Genomic DNA, 21583 nt, shown 5'->3' with positions numbered 1-21583 from the left:
TGAGCCAGCTGGCTCGGATTGGACAATACCAAGCCCACTTTTCACCCAGGCAACTGAAAATCAGCAAATGCTAAATGTTTCTCATGAACATCAAACTTACAATGCAATATTTAATAATCACAGTTAAGCTACAAGGAACATTACATATACACTATAACAAAAATTAGAAGGAAAACATGATTGGTCAAATATTTGATAATTTAATTAGCCACGTGTCAATGCAACTTTTGCAAACGTGGAAATCTTGCAAGGCAGTGGAGATGCATTCGTGAACGTTTCAAAGAGGTTTTATTTCGATTTCACGCACCGTGGTCACACTTATGCCAGTTAATAAGCTGACCAAATACATCCAGGCCACGTGTTTAGTGCAGTGCAAGTCAGGCTCAGATTCCAACTCCGGTATAACATCCACGGGATCCTTTATGTACCGTTCACAACTTGCAGGGGTACCAACTTCTGGAACAACTAACCTATACGTATGTAGAGGTGTTAACTACGCGCTGTTGCGTAACCTGCGTTGCCACCAGGGCGGTGCAGCATTACCCCTGGGTACAACGGTTGGGGTCAGTTGAGGTGAAACGGATCGTGGCCAGGGTTTGGTGCGAACCAATCAGACGGTTCCACGTGGGAATGTATGATTGGTTCTACCTGGCCACGAAGGGGTATAAGACGGGTGACCCAACGGACCTCGAGGAGTTCTCTCCCTGCACGAAGACAGAAGACTGGGCTGAAGCCTAGCTAGGACCCTGGACCAGCCTTTCAGCCCTTCTAAGGGCTAAGGCTCGGCATACCCAGTGGTCAGGACCCACCGGGCCAGCGGTGGGTCAGATAGCCTCCCCTAGGTCCTAGCCGGAGGACTAGGATAGCGGTAGACGTGTGAGTCCCGCCAAGTCCGGAGGCTGTACCTCCCTAGGGTATCGGGTGAGGGGACCGAATATCCCTCTGTGTGTGTTAAGCATTGTATAAGGAAATAATACAATAAACAGAGTGTGCCTCCATAAGAAGTCTGCTCGTCCTTACAACACTACAACTGGAGTCAGAAGTGGTTGGAAATGGAAACCAGAAGTTCAGCCCACGCGCGGAGCCAGAACGAAGATAATGCTGTCTCACCTGCATGCACCGGCTGCTCCGCTGAAAACGCTGCCGCGTTGACGGCCGCCCAGCCACCGGTTGAGCAGCCGGTTGCTTCCCCTGCCATGGGGGACGGACTCAGGGCAGCACACGGCCGTCTCGCTCAACTCCTACACGCCGCGGCCTCCATTCTCGAAGAGATCAACTTGGAGGTTGCGGGCAGGCCGAGTCAACCGCCGGCAGACGTTCCCGCCATCGGCCAGGGCAGACATTTTGATTTTCCCGCCGGGGAACCACGTGATTCCGCCGGAAGCGGAAGCCAGGGGCATCCTGGGAACGCGGGGGGCCCATCACAACCCGCAACGTCATCAGCACGCGACGCTGCGAATTCAAGTTTCCCAGCGGACGCCGCGTCATCACTGTACCGACACGGTACAGTAGACTCGATCGGCCGGGAAATCGCCGATCTCCGGCTCGAGACGGTACAAGCTGAGGGGGAGACGACGTCCGCCCTCCAACAACGCCTGCCCATCTTCCGAGAATTCACATCTGAAGGGGGCGACTGGGCAGCGTTCCAGCGTCGCTTCCTGAGCCACCAAGAGATGGTGGGCTGGTCGGACGCACAGGCGCTCCGAGCACTACCGGCCACTTTGGATGACGACGCTCTCGCCTCGCTCCTCACCATCCCCAGGCAACAAAGGGCGACTCTTCAATCGGCCCTTCGACGGATGTCCGACGTGTACGGGCCTCCATCTGACGTCCGCAGCCGATTTTACGACAGGCGACGCCGCCCTAAAGAGTCTCCGTTGGCATTCCGGACCGCTCTACTGGCGATGGCAAGAGCGGGTTACCCTCGCATGGACGACGAGGCCATCGATGCCATCGTTCTCCAGAAAATGCTGGAGCTGGCGCGCGAGCTGCGCATCGTCATCCAAGCGGTGGACGACGACAGTATGTGCTCGCTACGAGCCGCTCGGTGCATCCACGCACATCTGCTGCTCCACACGGAATCGACCATCGCCGCCTCGGCTTCGACGTCGGAGCCTGCCAGCAGGGATGCCGAGTTCTCCCCCGACCGGGCCTTCATGGCGACCAGGTCAACGGGCCGGCGATCGTCCGACCACGCTGGTCGCCGCAACGACCAGCAGCGGGGACGGCCTTCTCCACGCGGCGACGTGACGTGCTTCAACTGTGGCCGACGAGGCCACATCTCCTCTGACTGCCGTGCGCCTCGACGACGCCCCTCCGCATCCCGGGGCCAGGACTACAGGACGTCCACGGCATCGGGGCAAAACCAGGCAAGTCGCGACGCCTCTCACGCTCGGCCCTCATTCACACCATACACACTGCAACGCACCATAAGAAGGGCTCGCGATTCGGCGTGTGATGGGGGGTATTCTGGCGGTTGTTCGCGGCCACTCGGACCTGGGCAGTGGTCTGAGTTGGCCCATAGGGTAGTCGCGGCGACGGCAGGTTCGTCCGTGGTTGTCGGATCAATCGAGGGTGTGGAATTTCGCGTGTTGGTCGATACTGGTGCGTCGGCTACGATCATTTCGGATCTGATTTACAATATACTGCCCGTACGATGCCGCCCCTTGGAACGGGTTTCTATCCCGTGTTTCGCCGCTAATGGCAGTTCACTTGGCATTATTGGGCAAATACGGGCGCAAATTTTGATTGGAGACATTAAATTGGCAGGGCCTATTTTGGTCTCTTCTTCCCTCGCCGTGCCGTGTTTGTTAGGCACTGATTTTCTCGCGAAAATGCCTATTAAGATCCTTGTAGATCAAGGCTGCATCGAACTCCCGTCGGGTCGACGGATGGCGTTCTTGCCCACACCCTCACATCCGCGCATGGCTAGTGCCTCGGTGCAGGCGTTTGTTGCGAGCACAGTTCGCATTCCACCAGGGACACAAATGCTCGTGCCCTTGCAACTTAAAAAACCGCTAGCCCCGGAGGCCTCGGCACATGGCATTTTGCTGGGGCCTTCAAACGCAGCTGCTAAGGGGTTAGATTTGGTGGCTGCACAGACCCTCGTAGCAGCCGACAGGGAGCCGTTCTTGCAGGTTTTGAATGTCGGATTGTCCACAACCGTCATTCCGCAAGGAACTGTGCTCGCTCACGCGACCCCGGTGCCGTTGGGGACCGGAGTCGCGGGACACGTGCGTGACATGCCGCAGGTCCCACCTCCTTCCGAATCGGATGAGAGATGGTTGGACGCGCTCTGCACAGACACGGGTGATCTGTCTCATTCGCAGCGAATTAAATTGCGCGCTCTTCTGCGAGAATTTTCCGATGTCTTTAGTAAATCTAAATTTGATATTGGCTGCACCAAGCTGCTGCGTCACCACATTGATACTGGTGACGCTGCCCCGATTCGACAAAACCCGTTTCGGCTTAGCCCGGCGGAGAAACAGCATGTTAAATCGGCTGTGGATGACATGCTGAAGGCCGATATAATTTCTCCCTCCACTAGTCCCTGGGGTGCTCCAATAGTGCTGGTCAAAAAGCACGATGGCAGTCTCCGTTTTTGCGTTGATTTTCGGCGCCTAAATAAAATCTCGGTAGCGGACGCCTACCCTCTCCCTCGTATGGACGAGTCATTGGATGCCCTGGCAGGGGCGCACTATTTCTCCACCTTGGACCTTCTGTCGGGGTTTTGGCAACTCCCCCTCGACGAATCGTCAAAACCTAAGACTGCTTTTCGGACACCACAGGGCCTTTTCGAGTTTAATAGATTGCCCATGGGTCTCCACTCGGCCCCAGCGACGTTCCAGAGGCTCATGGAGCTGGTCCTCGCTGGGCTCCAGTGGGACTCATGTCTCATTTATCTTGACGACGTCATCGTCTTTAGCCGCACGTTCGGCGAACACATCGAACGGTTGCGTGCTGTCTTCTTGAAAATGCGGGCCGCTAACTTGAAATTCAAGCCGCAGAAGTGTCACCTTCTGCGTGAGTCTGTGCGCTATCTGGGCCACATAGTTAGCCGCTCGGGCATTTCTACCGACCCTGAAAAAACCAAATGTGTTCAACATTGGCCGACCCCTACATCTGCGGGCGATGTTCGTAGTTTTATTGGTTTTGCGTCGTACTACCGCCGGTTTGTTGCTGGCTTCGCGACGATTGCCAAGCCGCTCCACGCCCTTACGTCAAAAGGGGTGGCGTTTCATTGGGGGGACGCAGAACAGGCTGCGTTCGACTCCTTGCGGAACGCGCTCGTGACGGCACCGTCCCTTGCGTACCCCGATTTTTCCGTGCCATTCGTGTTGGACACCGACGCTAGCAATACGGGGATTGGGGGTGTTCTGTCACAAAAAGTTGATGGCATTGAAAGGGTTGTTGCCTATGGTAGCAGAGTCTTGTCTCTTGCTGAACAAAGATACTGTGTGACCAGACGTGAGCTGCTGGCCATTGTTTTTTTTATTCAGCAATACAGGCCGTACCTGTATGGTCAGCATTTTACCGTGCGATCTGATCATTCGGCTTTACAGTACGCTCTTCGGGTTGACCAACCGTCCGGGCAGCTTTCTCGGTGGCTCGAAGTCCTTCAGGACTACGATTTCAATGTCACTTACCGTAGGGGTGCACAACACACGAATGCCGATGCGTTGTCTCGCCTTCCGCCGGCTCAAAAATGTGCGTGTTTTTTGGGCTCGGGCCGTTGTAAGCCGCCACTGCCTGCGCAGGTCGCGCCTCTCACAACGGTGTCAGCCGCACTTCCCGCCGCCTCAGCGCCGATGTTGGATCATGCAGATCCAATGGCCAGTGACGATTTGCTGGGGCTAACTTTGGCCGAATGGGGTCGGCACCAGGGCGAGGACATGTCATTATTGAGGTTGCGTCGCCACGCGAATAATGCGGTTCCAAGACAGGGCAAATTTAATTCATTTGTCATGAAGCGCGGCTTGTTGATGCATTGGGATGCTGACTCGTGTCAACATAAAATCGTCGTGCCATCCGCCTTGCGATGCAAGGCCGTATGGGCGGCGCATGAGCGTTTATTGCACCTGGGTGTTCATAAGACCATTGGGTTGTTGCGGTTGCAATTTTTCTGGCCGGGCATGCTGCGCGACGTCACTGACATTTTGCTGGGATGCACCCATTGTGCGCAACGTAAACCGCCGGCTAAACCGGCATGCCCACCCCTGCAACCCATTTCGGTCTCTCGTATAAATGAGTTGGTGGCTCTCGATATTTTGGGCCCTTTTCCTACTACGCCACGGGGTAATAAGTACCTTCTGGTTGGGGTAGAGTATTTTACACGGTGGCCTATGGCCTGGGCCCTCCCCAACCAGTCGGCGGCGGCCGTTGTGGACGCCTTTGTTCAAGGCTACGACCTGGACAAGGGTGCACCAGAACGGTTGCTGACCGATCAGGGAAGAAATTTTTCAGGAGCCTTGCTGACTGATGTGTGCCGCCTGTTGGGCACTAAGAAAGTGCGCACTTCGCCCTACCATCCCCAGACCGACGGCATGGTGGAGCGCCTTCATAGAACTCTCACCGCTATGTTATGCCATCAGGTCGATGAATCCCACCTCGATTGGGACTTGCAGGTTCCGGGGGTCCTCGCCGCATACCGTATGGCACCTCACGCGGCGACGGGATTTTCCCCGTTCTTTCTAATGTACGGCAGGGATGCCTTTCCTCCCGCCGACGTTCGGCTGGAAATCGAACAGCCACCGCAAAAGTCAAAGCTCGTTGACCACTTGCGATTCAACCTCCGTAAGTTGGCCGAGGCACGGGAGGCCGCCATTGAAAATTCGGCTTCCCGCCAACGGGCGAATTTGCGACTGCGGGACCCTCGGTCGTGCACGCATCGGTGGGCACCGGGAGACAGGGCATGGCTCCACTGCCCCCAGGTGCCGGTGTCCACATCGGCCAAACTTCTCAGACCATGGCGAGGCCCGGTTGAGGTAGTGGAAGTCCTGCGTCCCCAATGTGTTAAAATTAGCTGGGGACGGCGTCGCTGGTGCGTTCACCCTTCTCGGTTAAAACCCTTCGTCACGCCACGCGTCCCTCCACAACACACATGACATGGGGGCCGAGTGTGCGACGCGTCCGACGAGCCGGATGTTGCCCCGTTGGTGCCTAACCCACAGCGCAGGCGTGTTATTCCTCCTGCAGATGACGTGGGAGTGACGGCTCCATGCAGGCCACGTTCGGCCTCAATGGACCGTGGAGCAGCACGTGTCCCCGTGGAGATGCCTAAAGGCCCACCGGATGCTCTGGCTCATCCTCCTCCTTCCCTTGTGCCGCCGACAAAGCCTGCCATCCCCTACGATGGCCCCGCGAAACGCACGCGCGCGAAATCTCGCCGGTTGTTATAATGTTTTTTTGGCATGTCTTGTGCCTTGTACATACGTTATGTTGTTAAGGGGGGGTATTTATAGGGGCTTAATTGTTCTTGTTGTTCGTGAGGCACACTCACAATTCTTCTACCGTTGGTAATTTCAAAGTTTCCCATTGTTGCAGCCGGGACGGCTGGAGCTTCCGAAGGAGGGGGTGATGTAGAGGTGTTAACTACGCGCTGTTGCGTAACCTGCGTTGCCACCAGGGCGGTGCAGCATTACCCCTGGGTACAACGGTTGGGGTCAGTTGAGGTGAAACGGATCGTGGCCAGGGTTTGGTGCGAACCAATCAGACGGTTCCACGTGGGAATGTATGATTGGTTCTACCTGGCCACGAAGGGGTATAAGACGGGTGACCCAACGGACCTCGAGGAGTTCTCTCCCTGCACGAAGACAGAAGACTGGGCTGAAGCCTAGCTAGGACCCTGGACCAGCCTTTCAGCCCTTCTAAGGGCTAAGGCTCGGCATACCCAGTGGTCAGGACCCACCGGGCCAGCGGTGGGTCAGATAGCCTCCCCTAGGTCCTAGCCGGAGGACTAGGATAGCGGTAGACGTGTGAGTCCCGCCAAGTCCGGAGGCTGTACCTCCCTAGGGTATCGGGTGAGGGGACCGAATATCCCTCTGTGTGTGTTAAGCATTGTATAAGGAAATAATACAATAAACAGAGTGTGCCTCCATAAGAAGTCTGCTCGTCCTTACAACACTACACGTATGTAGAGTAGTTATTAATGACGTGACGTCACGCTCACCCTCCGGTGCAGTGACGTCAGACAGTGATGTCATGTACGTCGGGTGGGCAGGTGACGTCATGTCTCCCTGGGGTATTGACGTACGCGAGGTCGTCGCGTGGAGTCGGGAAGGTGTGAAGATGAAAGTTGGGACCAGGGTAGGGGGAAATTAGCACCAGGATAGAGTAGCCTGTGTGAGTGCTAGGGAATTCCCAGTACCCTTCCCCTGGGGTGTGGAGTGTGAGTAGAGATGGGAACGAGTGCCTGCAGTGGGAACAGCCCAGTTGCCGCCGAGGGAAGGCTGGAGGGTTAGAAGCCTCACCTCGTCGCCGGGCGGTGATGGCGTGCCCCCGCCCAGGGCAGATGAGGGGAAGCCGTGCCAGGGCGCAGAATAATGGGAGACAGTTCCACGTGCAGGCCAGAGTTCTGACCCGCACCATAATGGGTGTGGGCATCCAGTGTAGAGGGTAACTAGTAAGTGAGTGTGCAGTACACAGAGTCGTGTGTGAAGATGTTAAATGAACAACTGGCGTAAGCCCTTACCTGAAGATCCGTCTCCGTGTGGTTCTACAAGTCTCCAGTGGTGTCAAGATTAACCACACAACACGTATCCATAGTACACCTACGAATAATAAATTGAAGACTGAATTGAAGACGGTATTTTCAGATTGCGTATGAATAACTCAAATGATGTGGCCACAAAAAAATGTCGTCTCAAATAGTTGTTTGTTAATTTACTTTGTTTTTGCACACTTTATACACGATTGTGTTGAACATTGTAAACCTTAGCTTATCACTTCCTTACCCAGCAAACATTTCAACTACCTGTTTGTTCTGCAGTACTAGAGACATAGAGAAGCATGCAAAGAACGACACACAGAGACACATACAGGAGACACACAGAAGCATGTACAGTACTACACACAGACACTGGAGACACAGAAGCATGTACAGTTCTACACACTGACACACACACTGGATACACACAGAAGCATGTACAGTACTACACACAGACACTGGAGACACAGAAGCATGTACAGTTCGACACACACACTGGATACACACAGAAGCATGCACAGTACTACACAGACACTGGAGACACAGAAGCATGTACAGTTCTACACACTGACACACACACTGGATACACACAAGCATGTACAGTACTACACACAGACACACACAGGAGACACACAGAAACATGTACAGGCCCTCTCAGACACACACACACAGGAGACACATAAGCATGTACAATCCTACCCACAGAGACTCACACAGACTGGAGACGTACAAAAGCATGTACAGTTCTATACACAGAAACACACTGACTGGGGACACGCAGACACTCATACAATACAACGACAACGATCCTCCATATAGCCTTGAAAGACTTAGGGCGAGTGTTTTTAACTGGCACCTATGAAGGCTTGAACGGCACACGAGGAGGTGGGTGTCCAACACCACGCCCGGTCACCTTTTTCACCCGAGTGGCGATGTTTACACATCATACCAGGTACTAATTTGAGGCTGAGTCAACCTAGAGGTGGACTAGGACTGAATTAGTTAATCGTCACTGGTGGTGGCCGTGAGCAAGAATCGAACTCGGGCTGCCGGGTTTGTAGCACAGCATGCTAACCATTGCGCTCCCGATTCCTCCTACAGAGAGAAACATACATAATCATATAGTGTACAGGACCACGCACAGACACACACACAGGCTAGATACACTCAGAAGCATATACAATACTACGCACAGCCACACACACACAGGTTAGAGACACACGGATACCTATACACCGCTATAAAAACAAAGATACCCATATAGTCTTAACAGGGGCAAGTGATGTTAGTGAGCACCTATGAAATCCGGAACGGCACACGAGGGGGTGGGTGGTCAGCACCACGCCCGGTCCCCTCTGTCTCCCAAGTGGCGATGTTTACGACACACTGCACCAAGTACACATTTGAGGCTAAGTTGACCTAGGGGATGAGGCCCAGGACTGATTGAGATAATCGTTACAAATTGTGGTTGACGTGAGTGGGAATCGAATTTGGGTCTGATGGGTTCGTAGTGCAGCGTTAACGGTACAGACACCACGCCCTAAGCTGTCGAAGAATGAGTTTATCTCTCTTTACTCATCTCACAAAAGAGCCATCCCAGCTGAATCTCTCCAATTTATATTGACAACAAAGCTCTATGATTTAGATCTAGGGAGGTGTGTACAGTAGACGTGGTTACCTTGAGGCTGCTGTTTGAGCACCTAGGGGCACGGGTTCACATTAGTGTTCAATTTCCTTCTTGAGTGTCTCTATAAGAGAGAGGCCCTGGTCCAGCATTTATCTGAGCCACATAGCGAGCGATCCCAGCAAAGCCCATCGGTCATGGCGAGCACAACTCCCAATGAGATTTTGGAGAGTGAGCTGTGCTGCTCCATCTGCCAGGACACATCTGTCTGCCCATCCATGCTGTACTGCGGACACTCGTTCTGCCTCTGGTGCCTGGAGGCCGCCTGGGAGACGGCGAGCAGTTTGAGCTGCCGGCAGTGCCGCGCGGCCTTCCCTGTGCGACCCCAGATGAGTAGGGACATGGTCCTCGCCAACCTGACGGAGCAGATCAGAGTTCGAGACGGGATGGCCACGGCCGTTGTGTGACAACTGCAGTGGTGGCCAGACTCCTGAAGTGAAGAGCTGCCTGAGACGTGAGATGTCCTACTGTGCAAGTCATTTGATGCCTCACTTGGAGAATCCCAGGTTGAGTGACCACCTCCTGATGGTTCCCATCACGAACCTGGAGGAGTGATGGTGCCAGGAGCACAGAAGGGAGCTGGAATTCTACTGCACAGTAGACAGTAGCCTAGTATGCTCAACTAAAAATGTGTGCTAAGTGGAATTAAGAATGTGTGTAAAATATATAGAATTAATGTGTGTACATGTAACACAATTTCTATTCTAGGGTTTTAATTGTTAATTTCTAATTGCTTATGCCTCAAAAGTATAGAAAATGGCTATTATTCCCCACAAACTTTGCTTTTTTGACCAGGAAACTACCCAGGAACATTTTTTTTTCTTACACAGCGATTATGTATAGTCTAGCGGTATGTACATATGTGTGTGTGATCTCATTGTGTAGGGGTATGCATGTATGATTATGTGTGTTATGTGTTAGTGATTATGGGTTTGTTTGTGCTTTTATTATGCGGTGGAATTATTATTGGCTCTCGTGGTCTAGGGGTTTGTTTCAGCAATCGTGATAATATCAATGATCCTCGCTCTGATTTTATGATTTTCGCTTTAACATTTGTAATTCTCGCTTTAACAATTATGATTCTCGCGTTAACAATTATGTGTGTAATTATGTCAGGTCTCGGGATTCGGATCTACCGCAAGAGACAGTTCATCATTACGACAATGATGCATGAGTTTAGGAAAGAAGCACTCGGAAACCTATTTTTAATCTAAGAAACTTTAATATCAACTTACTCCATTATCCACAACTCTTATCAGCAGGAATTTATAGCAACGAAAGTAGCCATGCAAATATACCTACCCATAAATCCGTTTTTAATGACAAAAAAACAATTATTGGATAATATTCACGATCAATTGATAAAAACAATAGGCCGACCATAAAATAGCAATATCCGTATGGAATGCGTGTCTGAAAATATGCGAATCAAATGGTTAAAAGCATCAACAATCAGATCTCCGACTACGTGATCAAAGGAAACCTACAGGCTAACCCACAACAACGGTATCAATGTCAACATTTGTGTTTTAAAAAATGGTATCCTTATGGAATGTTTAGAAGGCATCAATGATCAGATGAGTTCTGGAGAGAGCGAGGAGCAAGATTATACAATTCCAAAAAAACTCCGCTAATATCAAAGTTATCGTATTCATGCAGGCATGATTCATAAAATAAATGATTATCAAATGGTTAGAAGAACATCAACGATCGAATCTCACAATCACGTGATTAAAATAAAACAATAGGCTGTCTCATGGTAACGCGACCTGACACAATTCCCTTGTTGTATGTGAGGCATGCAAGCTGAGATTCTTCTTGGCCCACAACCTGTACAAGGTACTGTGACACATGGTGAGTATCAAGTTCATGTTTCTTTCTGAACAACACGTCATGTCCCACAAAGAAGCAGTAGAACGGCAGGCTTGGTCCAAACTTGTTGTGGCAAAACATTTTTAGAGAGTGCCACGGATTGTCGGAGTGGAGCTGTGGTGCAGCTGTTGCGCTGCACGGGAGGTCGTGCACCGGCATGGACGCAGAGGCATGAACACCACACAGCTGCACCTCATGCCATCCCTAATCGCGTCACCAGAGCCCTGCTGCTCGCCACTCCTTGCCACCGTTGTCAGTGCATCGCGCTCGCTCCACGCTGCATGGTGCTTGGGGCTCCCGAGTCGGCACGCTCGTAGTCAGCCACTAGCAGCTGCGCTGCGCGGCTTGCAGGTGATCTGCACTCCAGGCTCCATCGCCAGTTGCAGTGCTCTGTGGCCACGCTGCTCCTTGTTCCTTGTCAGCAGCTACCTGCTTCGCGCGAACACCCTTGGTGACCACCTCCCCTCCGTCGGGAGGTCTCCTGCTGTGCGCCGTTGTCTCACTGCTCCTTGCACTCTCCAGAACTCATCAAGACTCTTATCATCAGAGTATCAGTCACTTGGTCAACATAACTTGTTCAGCATATAGCTTGGATAACATTTCATGCACACTCGATATTGGTGTATATCTGAAATCTCCACTTCTCACACGTCTCAGCTGATAACAGAATTATATGAAAATGCATTCGCACACCTCTTAGCTTCTTACAACTCTTAGCTTAGTACAGTACAACTTCGCAAAGTCTTTGACTCTGCAAATCACGCGAAACATGAAGGAAAAAGTAGAATAAAACTTTCAGCGATACTCAGAGTCTGTCAACGCAGAACTCAACACTTAGCAACACAGAGCCTTTGCCTCTGCAAGATTCGGCACTTATGGTTGATTTCGAGGACCATACCCCGGGGTTTGCCTCTGCAAGACTGACTTGCATGATTTTCTTATGTTATATAGGGACTTCTTTTCAAGACATCAAAAGTCCAAAGGTCCTCCTATCACGTCCCTTGCATTGATCTGGTCAGCCTAGTTGCCCCTTTTTTCTGTATGCCTGGACATCCTGAAACCTGATGTTATAACCCCTATAAAACCCCCCTCCTTCCAGAGGTCATCCCAAGATTGTGTGAGCACAGATGTTCATAATTGAGTGTGTGAGTGTGTGTGAGTGTATGAGTGTGTTAGTGAGTGTGTGAGTGTAACTGAATGGGTAACCGAGTGTGGGCTGCTTGACACCCGAGGGGTGCTGAGCTGTCACCTCACCGTCTATTCCCGGGACGCTGCGAGGATTTGGCTGCAAAACCCGCGGCGGAACACGCTGCCTGCCTGACCTGGAACAACTGCGCCTCACTAAGCACATAGCTGTCGCTGCTGCTGTCGCTGCTGCTGCTGCTGCTGCACCGAGGAATGAACCGTGGACATTGTGGGAACCCCCTTTGCTCGCATTGGTGACCTTGTAGAAGGAAGCTTTCAAACGCAGTGCCTCGTATTTTCCCATTAGTAAGCAAAGTGGATGACTCCAGGCCGTATTCAGTGGACTCTAGGTCGGGTTTTCCCACGAGTCCGACTGGGGTGTAGAGTCCAAGGCATTCGTTATTTTGCTGTGAACAACCCGCAGAGCCCAAGGGAGCGTCTCCGGGTTCAAGCAGCGTTTAGAGGACAGTATTTAGATTATTTGGCTGATATACATTTCCAACATGATGAGCCACTTTGTTGAGCTATCATTTGTGATGGGCAGGTCGCTTTGAAAAAATAACATAACAGCTCAGTGGAGCATTACACTTGGTAAAATAAAACATATTTTAGTTTTATTCGTATTTTGTAACAATAATGGTGAACACTGATGGTCATTTGCGTTGCTGCGTGTGTATGCGTGTTGAGTAGCCTTGCGTGTGAATGTGAAACAACAACGCAGGTGAAGTAAGCGGTGGGTGCGGCTGTGAATGGTCGGCACGGGAATCGCCATTCTCGGACAAGGCGAGAGTGAGAGACGGTGACATCGCCAGCAATGGGTGATAGAGGCAGGTAGAGTTTGTGATCGATTCACACTGCTAGCAAAAGGCTCAAGATTCCAGGATAGGTCAACGGAGGCTACAGACAAATTCCATCTCGGATGCTACAATGACATTCACGCAACTCGTCACGTTGGGGTAATTACCTGGAGATGAAGTTACAGGACATCATGACATATCTACAACTATGCCAACAATTTATTAAAATTTTCCTTGGTAAGGCTCACTGAGCTGTGTAGCTCTTCTTAAAAAAAACCTGGCCACAAATAATAGTTCAACGAAATGTATTGCGGCCAACTACGCTAAATGCGTGATGTTGATTGTAAATGTTGAGGGAAAAACCGGAGAACCCGGGGAAAAATGAACGTGACCACGGAGAGAGACGCAAATTTTAAATATAAAGCATGCGTTAGGGTCATGATCAAACCCACGACCTCCTGTATACCGGGCAAGAGAGATAACATCTTGCCACCAACGTGCTGTAGAAGGATGAGTTTATCTCTCGACACTCATCGCATGAATGAGCCACCGCAGTTGAGCCTCACCGATTGATATTAACAGCACTAATTTATTTAAATGTCGAGGTGTGTACAGTAGCCGTGTTCACCTTGAGGCTGCTGTTTTCACACCTCGGGCGCGGGTTCACATTCCAGCCAGTGACTCGTGATGTCAGTGACGACAATGGAAATATTTTACATGTTTTACTTCCTTCACCGTCGCTATAAGAGAGAGGTCCTGGTCCAGCGTCTCTCTGAGCCACACAGCGAGCGATCCCAGCGAAGCCATGGGTCATGGCGAGCACGACTCCCAGTGAGAGTGTGGATAGTGAGCTACGCTGCTCCATCTGCCTGGACACGTTCGTCTGCCCCTCCACGCTGAGCTGCGGACACTCGTTCTGCCTGCAGTGCCTGGAGGCCGCCTGGGAGACGGCGAGCAGCTTCAGCTGCCCGCAGTGCCGAGCGACCTTCCCTGTGCGACCCCAGCTGAGGAGGAACGTGACCCTCGCCAATCTAGCGGAGCAGCTCAGAGTTGGAGTTGGGATGGCCGCCGCCATCGTGTGTGACAACTGCAGGGATGGCCAAACTCCTGCAGTGAAGACCTGCGTGAGATGCGAGACGTCCTACTGTGCGACGCACTTGAAGCCTCACTTGGAGAATCCCAGGTTGAGAGAACACCTCCTGGTGGCTCCCATCGCCAACCTGGAGGAGCGACGATGCGGAGAGCACAGCAGGGAGCTGGAATTCTACTGCACAGTAGACAGCAACCTGGTCTGCTCAACTTGCACCATCGCAGGTGAACACAAAAGACATGATGTCACCACGCTGAAGAAGGAGCACGAGACACGGAAGGTGAGGCCCCCGAGACACCACACCACGATCTGACTAATTCTGTCACTCGGCTTCACATCTGATGAAAAAAAAACAATTGTGTGTTCATGCTCTCCCTTTTGAATCTCTGTCTCTCTGCCTGGTTCGCGTTTAGAAAACTGCCTTATGATATATTGCATGCCAGGCTCTCACTAACCCTAAATGCTGTATAAAGGAATTAAGTGGATATATATTTTACAATGATATCACACCCACTTGATAGACAACTATTCTAGATTTGTCTTCTAAACTAGACAGCTGTGGGCACGTGGGCCCTTGGATCCGAGGTGCTACAGACACCAAGCCAGCACGGCTCTCACCGGCTGCTGCTACACTCCCCGTGCCCCCCGTCTCAGTCGCTGTAGAGAGGCAGCGTGGAGATGAGGGCTTTCACTGTGGAGGGGTCGGTGTGGAAGGAAGGGCGATGTGAGGGGTGGCTCAGGAAGCTGGAGTCTCCCCCAGGTGACGTCTCGTCTCTCACTACACTCGCGTAGGGGAGGAGACGCGAGCAGTGGAGGAGAAGAGGAAGAAGGCGGAGGAGTCCGTGAAGCGGATGGAGGCCGCTCGCAAGGAGGTTCAGGTGCCGTGTCTGGGTCTGGCTCTTTGACCCCCGTGACCTCCACCCACCGCGGAAGTGGTGAAGGTCAAAATGCATTCATGCCAACTTTGTGCAGCTTCATAACTTTGATGCCTCTTAGTTTAATTGAATCATTCACTTTTGAACTCAATATTAACTACAAGGGGGTTGCATGTTTACCGCATTCGATAACCGCATTTGATAACCGCATTGGTGAGTCTGCCGCGAGGTCGGGTTACTAGGCTTGGCGTCTTCCACTCCTGTGGCAAAACATTTTTAGAGAGTGCCACGGATTGTCGGGGTGGAGCTGTGGTGCAGCTATTGCGCTGCATGGGAGGTCGTGCACCGGCATGGACGCAGAGGCACGAACACCACACAGCTGCACCTCACACCGTCCCTAATCGCGTCACCAGAGTTTATTTAAACTATTATTTGATCAGGCAATGCCCCACTGAGCTATGTAGATTTTTCCGAAGCGACCCTGGCTGTCACAAACATAGCAGCACAACAAAGTGGCTGACATCATCACGTAGAAATATATAGCAGCAGACCCATAGAGAATAAACCTACCATTAAAATTATAGACTTATCATTTCTTTGTCAGTGGGCAAACGTACAAAATCAGCAGGGGACCAAATACTTTTTTTCCATCACTGTAGAGACCCATAGAGATACGTAGTGATGAAGAGAGGTACAAAGAGACCCAAATAAATACCTAGAGACCCATAGAGATACATAGGGATACATAGAGATACATAGAGACCCATAGATATACATAGGGACAAATAGTGATACATAGGGACCCAAATAAATACCTATAGACCCATAGAGATGCATCCGGACAAATAGTGATGAATAGGAATACATATAGATACATAGAGACCCATAGACTGAACCATTTTTTTTAATTTTACTAGGTAAGGCCCCGCTTAGAAATGTAGCTCTTTTGCAGAAGGAAATTGATAGCAGCAAAATACTCTAAATACTGCACTCAAAACGCTTGCTTGAAACCGGAGACTCTATTGGGCTCTGCGGGTTGTTCACAGTAAATAACGAATGCCTTGGATTATAAACCCGAGTCAGACTTATGGGAAAACCCAACTGGGATTACGCCGATTCTGAATGTTGAGGGAACAGCCGGAGGACTCGGAGAAAAATCCACGCAGGCATCAGGGTCGTGGTCGAACCCACGACTACCTGTACACCAGTCGAGGTAGTTATCATCTCGCCACATCTCGTTGGATCCACGAGGGGGCCCCCACTGGACTCCAAATGCCCGAGTCTCAATATCAACGACCCCAGCGCCCTCTAGAGGAGAAACAAGAAGAGAGCGGAACCCCTCTTGTCCCCTTGGCATGGATAGTCTCAGTCCCATGGGCTCCTCGTCACTGGGGCATGATTCACAACTCGGAAATATTATGTCATTATATTACCAGGTAAGGCCCACTTTGCTGTATAGCTCTTTTTTGGAAGCGACCTGGCAACCACAAATGATTGCTCAACCAAGTGGCTGATATCATTATCACGTGGAAATGTATAGCAGCAAAATATACATAACGACCCATATCTATACATAGACACTAATATACATATCAAAACCATAGAGATACCTAGACACCATAGAGACACACACATATACATAGAGATAGAGGCCCCGAGAGAGGCCTCAATACCCATAGAGACCCATAGACTAAACTAATTTTTATTTTACCAAGGACGGCTCCACTTACCTGTCGTTCTTTTTCAGAAGCGACCTGATTATTACAAATTATAACTCAACAAAGTGGCTGATTGCAATGTGGAAAATGATAGCCAAATACTCTAAACGCGCAACGTTGATCCAAAATGTGCAGGACCCAGAGAAAAATCCATACGACTACAGAGAGAACAAACACGACTACAGAGAGAACAAACACTAAATATACAGTCGTCAGGATCGGGATCGAAACCACGACCTGATGTATACCAGGCGAAGGAGTCAACATCTCCTAGCCACCATGGCGCCCACACGCACACACGGAGTGGCTCATGGCTCAGGGAGCCAACCGTGGTCCCCGGATCTCCTCAGGAATCAATGGCCGGGATCAGGGGTCACATCACGGGCAAGTTCGCCTGCCTCAGGAAGGCTCTGGACGAGGACGAGAGGGAGGCTCTCCGTCGCGTGACCATGAAGGAGCGCAAGCTGCTGTCCCGGATCAAGGAGGACATCGCTCGTCACAAGCGGGAGATCGGCGAGCTCAAGGCAGCGGCCGCTCGCCTGCACGCTCTGCAGCAGGAGAGGGACTCGCTCACCTTCCTGCAGGTGGGGAGCGCCTCTGTGGAGATGCCGTTTGGGTGTCCAGAACAACAGAGCGGGCAGTGGCAGAGGGACTCGTGGTCCAAGGGTAGAGACTTCACTCATGATCCCTGTCTCTCTCTTCCACAGGGGCATCTGGAGGTGACGCGCAGGTACAGATGCTTAATGTCTCATGGTTAAACACTCACAACACATTAGGTGTTAGACACACGGGCTGTCTGTGTTAGACACACGGGCTGTGTGTGTTAGGCACAGGTGTTTTTGTGTGTCTTAGACATACACGCTGTTTTTGAGACACTGTGTGTGAGACACGGGCTGTGCATGAGACATCGGCTGTGTGTGAGACACGGACTGTGTGTAAGAAACTGCCTGTGTGTGACAGGGGCTGTATGTGAGACACAGGATGTGTGTGAGACACTGGCTGTGTGAGACATAGGATATGTGTGAGACAAGGGCTGTGTGTGAGACACAAGATGTGTGTGTGAGACACTGGCTGTGTGTAAGACACGAACTGTGTAAGACACAAGATGTGTGTGAGACACTGGATGTGTGTAAGACACGAACTGTGTGAGACACTGTGTGTGAGACACGGGCTGTGTGAGAGACACTTGCTGTGTGTGCTATGGATGCTGAGTGTTCCGATGCTGTGGTTAAACGAGGCTGTGTGTAATGCTGTTGGTGGTTGTCCCAGGAGAAAGTTCCCAAAGGAATCTGCACCCCCACCTGCCACTTCACTGGACGCCACCACGATCCGCTCCCTTGAAAGGGCCATGCGCAGACTCCTGCCTCTCGTCTGTGAGTTGCACAGTCTTGCACCCGCGTGTCCCGCCGTTTTGCACTGCACTTCTGTGCTCTCCACCTTAATCAACTTTTCATTTTATTTTATCTGGTAAGGAACCCACTGAACCATTTCCCTCTTTTTCGGAAGCGACCTGACTATCACAAATGACAGCTCTACGACGTGGCTCATCACGTGGATATTTACAACAGCAGCCAAATCCTCTGAATGCAAATTGATTCCAAATGTGGAGGGAAAAACGCGAGGAACCAGGGGAAAATCCACGCCACCATGGGGAGAGAGACGCAGACTCTGAAAGAGAGCGACATGGATCAGTGGGCTCTACCTGCTGAAATAAAATTAGTTTAACAGTTTAAATATTCTAGTAAACTCTACTACTGGGTACTGGGGCAAGTGCTGTTAGCGAGCAGCAGCACCACGCCCGGCCGCCTTTGTCTCCCTTGTTTCGAATGTTTACACATCACATTGTTGTACTGCACCTCTACGCTTCTACGTTCACGATCCCCATCATCGCCAACGCGCACCGACGAGAGTGGTGAAGTATGGTCAAATAACCCCCCCCTCAAGGACGTGCATGGCACGGGGAGGCGCTCATCCCGCAACAGAGTGACACGCAATGTCTGTGCGTGGATGTGAGAGTGTGCGAGGCTCTGATGTCTGTGGTACAGGCGTCGTGTTTGTAGAGACGCTGTGAGAGTGGCATTAACATCGTGGTGCTGGCATCATCACCCCTGTTCACTACCACTGCACACACACACATGGTCAAGTTAGTGTAGTACTATTGTTATTATTTATTATTCACTAATCATTCACTAATTATTGTTATTCACAAGTGATTATATAATTGTGTACACAGATACTAACTAATATTAGTATGTCTTCACTAATACTAACGAATATTAGTATGTGTACACTAATACTAACGGATATTAGTATGTGTACACTAATACTGTATGCATTTGTCATACGCGTGATAATCACAGTGTTATTATCAAGGTATAACGTAGTGCGGCATGACCACAACAACACAACAGACAACACAACACCAGCGTGTGTGTGTGTGTACACGCTACGTGCACTGCGCACACGTCTCCATGACCACTGTGCGGGTGTCGTTGCTGTCCTCACCACAGATGGACGCTCACCGACTCTGGACACAAACTCAGCCAGCGACCATCTCCAGATTTCCTCGGATCTCAGGACGGTGACGCGGAGCGATGTCCCCCAGGGTCGCCCCCATCACCCACACCACTTTGATGAGTGGGATCAAGCCCTGTGCTCTGAGAGCTTCTCGTCAGGTCAGCACTACTGGGAGGTGCACGTGGAGGTAGCGGGGTGGTGTCGGGTTGGAGTCGCATACAGGACGATCCCACGTAGAGGGGGTGGTGCTGAGTGCCGCTTGGGAGGGAGTGAAGTCTCCTGGTGTCTACAGAAACTTGACGACAGCTTCTCAGTGGTGCATGGTGGGGTAGTGACGTCACTGTCGGTCCCGGAACCTCCACGGAGAGTTGGGGTCCATCTGGACTGGGACGCGGGGCTGCTGTCGTTTTACAGCACCGACTCAATGGCGCTGTTGCACTCATTTCAACAAACCTTTACTCAGCCCCTACATCCTGGGCTGTGGGTGTGGGGTGATGATGGTGACTCAGTGAGGATTGTGGATCTGAGTGGTCCGTCCTGAGAGAGGTGAACGTGAACAGCACAGATGGCAGACGCCACGACGCACGGCGCTCACCACCCTCGTCACCGTCACGCGGAGCGCCACGCCCGTGATTGGCTGGTGGCTGTCGGTGGCTAAGGGCTGCGTGGCTCTCTATCACAATGGGGGGGTTGGCGTAAATAATCCTCACAACCTTCATGGGGGGGCGGGTGATAAAATAAGTACTGCTCTGTGTGTGTGAAGCCAGCGTAGATGTATTCACCCTGCCAGAGGAGTGTGACTGTGGTGTAGGGTGCAGTAATTAGCAATGGTGAACTGGGATGTGTTTATACACTGGTGGTTTCATGGAATGTGGGAGAAACACAACAACAATAATATAATTGATTTTAAAGGTTTAAATGTACGCCTACGGCAGTGGCGTTATAACGCTTGTATAATTGATTCTACAATAAAAAAAATACTGAACACAAACAACAATGTAGTTGTGTACAGCGTCATTCATGCTTGCTGCATCCCGCAACACTGTTCATTAATTAAACACGAGGACCAAATCCTCACAGCCACTGCCAAGCAAATTAAATCTACAAATTAATGAACAAATAAAGATATGGCGACAAACACAAAAGGCACCAACAATGTCCGAGCTGTTCAAAATATCTGCTTCTGCGTCATGGACGTGGTGACGTCACCATGCACGCTCCCCTAACGCGGTGACGTAACCACGTCACCCCTCTCCCCGCCACCCCCCACGCGCTCCCCCCACGCCCGCCCCTCACCACTGCACCATCTGTGAACACAAAGAGCTTCACAGCTCATCGGATTCCTCCTGCACTACAAACACAGATTCCGATATCACTGTGTAACATTTATTTATTTATTGTTCCTTGGTAGTACGTATTAATTCCTAATTGCTTATGCCTAAAAATATAGAAAATGGCTATTATTCCCCACAAACTTTGCTTTTGTGACCAGGATATTGATACTTTCCAGAACATTCCAGATTCAGTGCTGCGTAAACTTGGAGTAACTTCTATAACTTTCTAGAACTTTCAAGTAATATAAATAGTAATTTAAATACAGGGGCCTTAGGCCCATCAGTTCAGTTTAGTTCCAGCTGCCTAAGTGGATACATTCTGCGTTTTTCTGAGATGGCATCAAGAGGCTGCAAGCATCCGCCAGATACATTTTGCTATGTCTGCCGCCAATTTATCAAGACAAGAGTTAAAAGTACTCTGTGGAAGCATCTGCTAAGATGTATGAGGCCTGCAAGCCATATTTTGGCATGCCTGTCGGGGTTCAAGACAAACCCTGGGCACCTCATTTCACCTGCGAGCAATGCAAAAAAACTCTGGACGGTAAGACGGACAATTGTTGGTCGGAATTTGATGTTATAAAATATGTTAACATTTTTAAAATTGTAAAAGGTTTAGTTTTCAAATGTTATTGAAAAAATATATCATATAGGAAAAATGTTGCGAGAATTTCTTACACATTAGTCATGGGTGAAATAAATGTATTTTTGAAGGATTGTACAGAGGGGAAAAGAGAGCCATGAAGTTCGCTATCCGAAGAATTTGGCGGGAACTCACTGACCACAAGCAACTCCTACTTCTGTTGTAT

At 50.8% G+C, this 21583-nt stretch overlaps 1 protein-coding gene across 1 annotated transcript; it reads left to right on the top strand.

Moving 5' to 3' along the window:
• Window positions 1–13019: 13019 nt before the first annotated feature.
• Window positions 13020–20521, top strand: LOC116957946 (E3 ubiquitin/ISG15 ligase TRIM25-like). The gene is made up of 6 exons (XM_032980404.2): window positions 13020–14628; window positions 15116–15211; window positions 17277–17510; window positions 17634–17656; window positions 18196–18299; window positions 19437–20521. The coding sequence occupies exons 1-6, from the start codon at window positions 14056–14058 to the stop codon at window positions 19982–19984; spliced, it is 1578 nt and encodes a 525-aa protein (XP_032836295.2). The 5' UTR covers window positions 13020–14055; the 3' UTR covers window positions 19985–20521.
• The last annotated feature ends 1062 nt before the right edge of the window (window positions 20522–21583 follow it).

The sequence above is a fragment of the Petromyzon marinus genome (assembly GCF_048934315.1).
Source record: "Petromyzon marinus isolate PM22_M1 ecotype Great Lakes invasive population chromosome 68 unlocalized genomic scaffold, UKy_Petmar_22M1.pri1.0 chr68_unloc.1, whole genome shotgun sequence".
NCBI classification, from domain to species: Eukaryota; Metazoa; Chordata; class Hyperoartia; order Petromyzontiformes; family Petromyzontidae; genus Petromyzon; species Petromyzon marinus.
The sequence above is the reverse complement of the archived record's forward strand: the minus strand, read 5'-3'. Positions and strand labels throughout refer to the sequence as shown.

Excerpts from the sequence above, each read along its gene's own strand:
- LOC116957946 (XM_032980404.2), top strand. The coding sequence starts at position 14,056 with ATGGCGAGCACGACTCCCAGTGAGAGTGTGGATAGTGAGCTACGCTGC. Across the intron at positions 14,629-15,115 it reads GGAAGGTGAGGCCCCCGAGA|ACTCGCGTAGGGGAGGAGAC; the intron begins CACCACACCACG and ends GTCTCTCACTAC. Across the intron at positions 17,511-17,633 it reads ACTCGCTCACCTTCCTGCAG|GGGCATCTGGAGGTGACGCG; the intron begins GTGGGGAGCGCC and ends TCTCTTCCACAG.